Consider the following 6,000-nt stretch of genomic DNA (forward strand, 5'->3'; position numbering starts at 1 on the left):
TCATCATAGGCAGTCCCTCGAAATCGAGGAAGACTTGCTTCCACGCTAAAAGTGAGTTCTCAGGTGACTGTACAGTCCAATGCGGAAATTACAGTCTCTGTCACAGGTGGGACAGACAGTCGTTGAAGGAAAGGGTGGGTGGGGAGTCTGGTTTGCCGCACGCTCCTCCCGCTGCCTGCGCTTGATTTCTGCATGCTCTCAGCGACGAGATTTGAGGTGCTCAGCGCCTTACCGGATGCTCTTTCTCCACCTAGGACCGTCTTTGGCAGGGGATTCCCAGGTGGGGATGTTGCACTTTATCAAGGAGGCTTTGAGGGTGTCTTTGATGTGTTTCCTCTGCCCACCTTGGGCTCGCTTGCCGTGTAGGAGTTCCAAGTAGAGCACTTACTTAGGGAGTCTCAAGTCGGGCTAGCGGATGATGTGGCCCGCCCAACAGAGCTGGTTACGTGTGGTCAGTGCTTCGATGCTGGGGATGTTGGCCTGATCATATATGGCTCAGACGTGGACTATATACAGCAGGCACTCAAAGCGCTGGAGAAGTACCACCAGCGCTGCCTTCGCAAGATCCTACAAATCCATTAGGAGGACAGATGCACCCACGTCAATGTTCTCGCTCAGGCCACTGTACACTCAAAGCCTCCTTGATAAAATGTAACATCCCAACCGGCATCTGGGAATCCCTGGCCCAAGACCGCCTTAATTAGAGGAAGAGCATCTGGGAGGGTGATGAGTACCTCGAGTCTCGTCGCCGAGAGCGTGCAGAAACCAAGTGCAGACAGCAGAAGGAATGTGCGGCAAACCAGGCTCCCCACCCACCCTTTCCTTCAACCACTATCTGCCCCACTTGTTACAGAGATTGCAATTCCTGTATTGGACTGTACAGCCACCTGAGAACTCACTTTTAGCATGGAAGAAAGTCTTCCTCGATTTCAAGGGACTGCCTATGATATGATGATGTCTACCAAGAGGGCAAGAGTAGACTGTCGTGTGAACATCATCACCACAAACTTCGCCACCAAGTCACACACCTTCCTGACAGATATATATTGGCGTTCCTTTTTTGCTGGGTCAATATTCTGTAGTTCCAATTGTGGGAGCCCTAAGTGCAGTGGTTTATGGAGAAGGCGTTGTACTACTACTGCCACCACCATCTCCATTCAATCAGGGATAGACAATCAATGTGGCTTTGCCAGTGTCATCCATATACTTAAAAAGTGATGTGGCATAGAGGCACTGTATATTGGAACACCAACATAGTCTACTTAGATTTCGAAAAAGCTTTTGATAAGGTACCACACAAGAGATTTCTCTATAATATCAAAGCCTGCGGTATTAGTGGTAATATATTGAGCTGGATTGAGAACTGGCTGGCAGGATGTCATCATAGGCAGTCCCTCGGAATCGAGGAAGACTTGCTTCCAATCTTAAAATGAGTCCTTAGGTGGCTGAACAGTCAATAGAGAGCCACAGACTCTGTCACAGGTGGGACAGATAGTCGTTGAGGGAAAGGGTGAGTGGGACAGGTTTGCTGCACGCTCTTTCCTCTGCCTGCGCTTGATTTCTGCAAGCTCTCGGTGATGAGACTCGAGGTGCTCAGCGCCCTCCCGGATGCACTTCCTCCACTTAAGGCAATCTTTGACTCCCAGGTATCAGTGGGGATGTTGCACTTTTTCAGGGAGGCTTTGAGGGTATCCCTGTAACGTTTCCTCTGCCCACCTTTGGCTCGTTTGACATGAAGGAGTTCCGCGTAGAGCGCTTGCTTTGGGAGTCTCGTGTCTGGCTTGTGAACGATGTGGCCTGCCCAGTGGAGCTGATCAGCTGTGGTCAGTGCTTCAATGCTAGGGATGTTGGCCTGGTCGAGGACGCTAATGTTGGTGCGTCTGTCCCCCCAGGGGATTTGTAGGATCTTGCGGAGGCATCGTTGGTGGTATTTCTCCAGCAACTTGGTGTCTACTGTACATGGTCCATGTCTCTGAGCCATACAGGAGGGCGGATATTACTACAACCCTGTAGACCATGAGCTTGTAAAGTAATAGATGGATTTGGATCTGCTGGGAGACCGGTCACCAGTGGTGTCCCATAGTGATTGGTTTTGGGACCGTTGCCCTTTACTATTTTTATTAATGATCTGGATGTTGGTTTTGGGGGCACAATCTGGAAACATTTTGCAGATGATACTAAGACCTGTGCGAGAGTTAGGACTGTAGACGATGCATGTCTAAGAAATTTGGGAATACCTTCACCACACAAACTGCAGCGGTTCAAGGCGGCGGCTCACCACCGCCTTCTCAAGGGCAATTAGGGATGGGCAATAAATGCTGCCTTGCCAGTGACGCCCACATCCCATGAAAGAATTTTAAAAAAATCATGCCATGATGCCTCTTTTAAGAACTCTAAAGCTTCTACAGATGAAGTTTGATTATTGTGACCATCACATGCTTGAAAAATGTGCTTAGTTACACCGAGTCTTACATTGGTTCTAACATCTTGAATGCTGCTTTTGAATATTTTTAATTTTGTAGTTATGTTTTTGCTGATGGTGAAGTGTATTTGTGCTGGTAAATGGAGCACTTTTCCACTTTTGTTAATGGCAAGTGCTGTCAGGTGAGGAATAACGTAGCTAGTTGCAAAGAATAACTACATCTACTCCAATGTGTGCCTTGACTCTAATCTCGGAAGGGCACCCCACTGCACTTATATGAATTTTCCCTGTTGCTCATACAAACCAACCTCTTTTGTGCTTGCAGCTACTTGTTGAAACCCATTTGAGACAGTGTAACTCATTCCATGAAGACCTTTGCAGCCAGCAGAGAGAGGAGACTTACTTTGTTAGTTGGGACAGGTTTAAAACTGGAGTTGAAAGGACCATGTGCTATTTCATTGCACACTCAAGATTGAAGCATTTGTTATATAAATAGAAGGGCCAATCTGAGAGAGTATCTCTATGTTTAATGTTAACTTGTTCCAGCTTTGCTTTAGTTATTTTATAAACATTATACTTGGAAATATGTTTAAAATGTTAGTGGATTGTTGGATCCTCTGACATTATTCAGATTTACAGAAAACATCATTTCTAATGAATTTGAACTTCAAGTTTGTTAAATTTCTGCACAATTTGTTCCAGCTTCCATCATATACAAGGGTGAAGTACTAATTATGCATGTTTCTTCTTTCTTTCCTTTCACACCCTAAGGTGAAACGTGGAATCCATTAAAACTACACTATCAATTACGAAATGTCCGTGAACGATTGGCTAAAAACCTGGTGGAGAAAGGTGTATTGACTACAGAGAAACAGAACTTCCTGCTGTTCGACATGACAACTCACCCCCTTACCAACAATGTCATCAAGCAGCGTCTCATCAAAAAAGTGCAGGAAGCGGTGCTGGATAAGTGGGTGAATGACCCTCACCGGATGGACAAGCGCCTGCTCGCCCTCATTTATTTAGCCCATGCCTCGGATGTACTGGAGAATGCTTTTGCCCCACTCTTGGATGAACATTATGACTTGGCCATGAAAAGAGTACGACAGCTACTGGACTTGGATCCTGAAGTTGAATCTATGAAGTCTAATACAAATGAATTGCTTTGGGCTGTAGTGGCAGCCTTTACTAAGTAAAATTTATCGAATTATATGAAGTATATTTTTTCCTGTTTTTCCTCATTATTATTCATATACTCCTTAAACTGTAGTTTTTTTCCATAACATTTGTTATTTCCTTTCGAAGCTGCTAGAGGCTTTGTTTGCAATTAATCGAGGAAGATTGATTCATAAATGGCCTATGAAACGCTGCATTTAGTACAGCCAAAGAGATACGATCAACTTTATTTTGTGGCATGTCCAATTCTCTACTCCCAGGTACATTGAAATGATTGATAGTGTCAAAAAAAAGCAAATGCAGTTTATTCCTGATAAATTCATAACCAGTCTGCCAAGATATTTTATGTCTGTCAGCATTTTTATGTAATAGGAGTGAATGGGGATGGTGGGTTTTATATTTGGATCAAGTATGCATTTATCTGGACTGTAAACTGCATTGCCACAATTTAAAAAAAGATTCAATTGCTGCAGTATAAAACACTAAAGATCTGCATTTTTACTGCAGCGTTTTCTTCTACAGTTTAAATTAATGTCAATCTTCTTATAAAGATGAGATATATAAGAGAATGTGTGTAGTCCCCCCCCCCATCCTTTTAAAGCCAGTTACTGAAATTTAGGGGGCCCATGCACACTACATTTAGAAGTTTAAGTGAAGCTTTACAGTATTACGTTATTGTTTGTGTGTGGCATCAATTGTAAAATGCCACCAAAAGTGATCTTTTCATTCCAGTGAAAGTAAGTATTCATTGTAATGACAGCAGTGAAACTATTGACATTACTGCTCACAATGAACATTGGAAAAATAGGCGTGCACATGTAAATTAATAAAATCATAAAACACAAAAAAGCTTGTACACATCTGATAAATCTTAAAAATACATGTCAGGAAATGGCATCATCTTCTGGTTCATGTATGAAAGAAACATGGAAAAATATTTCCATAGCTACAATTTAGTTGTGTTTTCTCAGTGAGAGATTCTCCTCCATTGGAACTAGATTGTCAGTATGTGCATTTTCTCCCTCTTTTCAGTCCTGCCCCTGTAACAGAACAGAATAATAACAGTCTCTTTAAAGTTTGAAGATTTCTGTTAGTTTTGTAACTTTATATGTTTTTGTTACATATATACTTTTTTGTAAGGCATCTCTCTTTTTAAATTATTACATCAACTTAGTTGGCAGAGGAGGTCTTCTAACAGTGGTCCATCAATTCCTAATTTTAAATGGAAGCAATTCTGGGATAGCCAACATTCCAGTATATTATGTATATAGTTCAACTTATAGACTTGTATATTTACCTACCCCATCCTAGTTTTTTGCAAGACACAATGAATTCTACACCTGGCCTCATCTGTGCTTAGCCACTGATATATGGTGAAAAGGGGCTTCATCTGTAAAGCATGTGCAAAACTCTTGTATGTGATTTTGATGTATGTGGAAAAGTACCTTGCAGGTACTTTGACCTATGCATAGCCTTTTATTATGTTATTCAATGTACAGTACAAGTTAATTCTATGTCATTGTAAAGAATATGTTTCATGTCAAAGAACGTTTGTGACCGATAGCAAGCTGAGTGCAATTTTTTCATTTCTTTGTTCTTTGTACACTGAAACATGATGTGAAATCACAATTTTTGGTTTCTGCAAATATTGTTAATTTTTAATTAATATCAACCTTGGAAATGTTCTTTTATAGGCATGGCATGTGGATTGTTTGTAGCAATGACAGCCACTGTAATTATTAAGGTTGTTCCTTTGAGGGATAGCAAATATTCCAATTATGGCACAGATTTTATTAGTTTTACATATAACTTGATTTAGCATATCATATGAAATTATTGGCTTTTTTAACCTGTGAGCTCTTTCCACTGCTTGCTTCATTGCTGCTGGTTTCACCATATGTATATATAACAAGGAGATGATTAGAAATACAGTGATTCAAGATATACTGCATACTAATGGTGGGGCTTACAGGTATTTGTGAATTATTTTTGTTTAAATATTCAGAGCAAAAATACAAGATGGTGTAGAACTGTAGACTTGAAATTAAAGGGATCCCTGATCTGTATACTAGCTTTTTACCTTTCAGTTAATAAACTATGATTTTGAAAGTGCCTGAATAGAGCACATTTATGCATTTATTCATTCTCATAAGTAATATTTATAGAGGTGTATTCTGTTTTGACATGTCACACAAGAAAGCATTATGCAGAAGTATAAGCTCTGATTGAATCCTAGATCTCTGTGCTAGACATCCAAAGTGGATTTGAAGTTTTCCATTTGCCATATGCAAGTTGTGCTGGTATCTTCTGACATGGTAGAATACTCCTATCTATACACCATACTCTACACTCCTTCTATACAAGGATAAACTGTTCGGAAAGAGGTCTGTCTGCCTCCTGTT

At 41.1% G+C, this 6,000-nt stretch overlaps 1 protein-coding gene across 1 annotated transcript in view; it reads left to right on the plus strand.

Annotated features, from left to right (window-relative positions):
• golph3a (golgi phosphoprotein 3a) overlaps nt 1-5,712 on the plus strand; it is a 117,311-nt gene extending 111,599 nt beyond the window's left edge. Inside the window, exon 4 of the mRNA XM_070868341.1 lies at nt 3,194-5,712. Within this exon, the coding sequence (XP_070724442.1) occupies nt 3,194-3,618 (425 nt within the window). The 3' untranslated portion in view covers nt 3,619-5,712. The remainder of the gene's footprint in view (nt 1-3,193) is intronic.
• Nucleotides 5,713-6,000: the final 288 nt, after the last annotated feature.

Source organism: Pristiophorus japonicus, chromosome 2, assembly GCF_044704955.1.
Source record: "Pristiophorus japonicus isolate sPriJap1 chromosome 2, sPriJap1.hap1, whole genome shotgun sequence".
NCBI classification, from domain to species: domain Eukaryota; kingdom Metazoa; phylum Chordata; class Chondrichthyes; family Pristiophoridae; genus Pristiophorus; species Pristiophorus japonicus.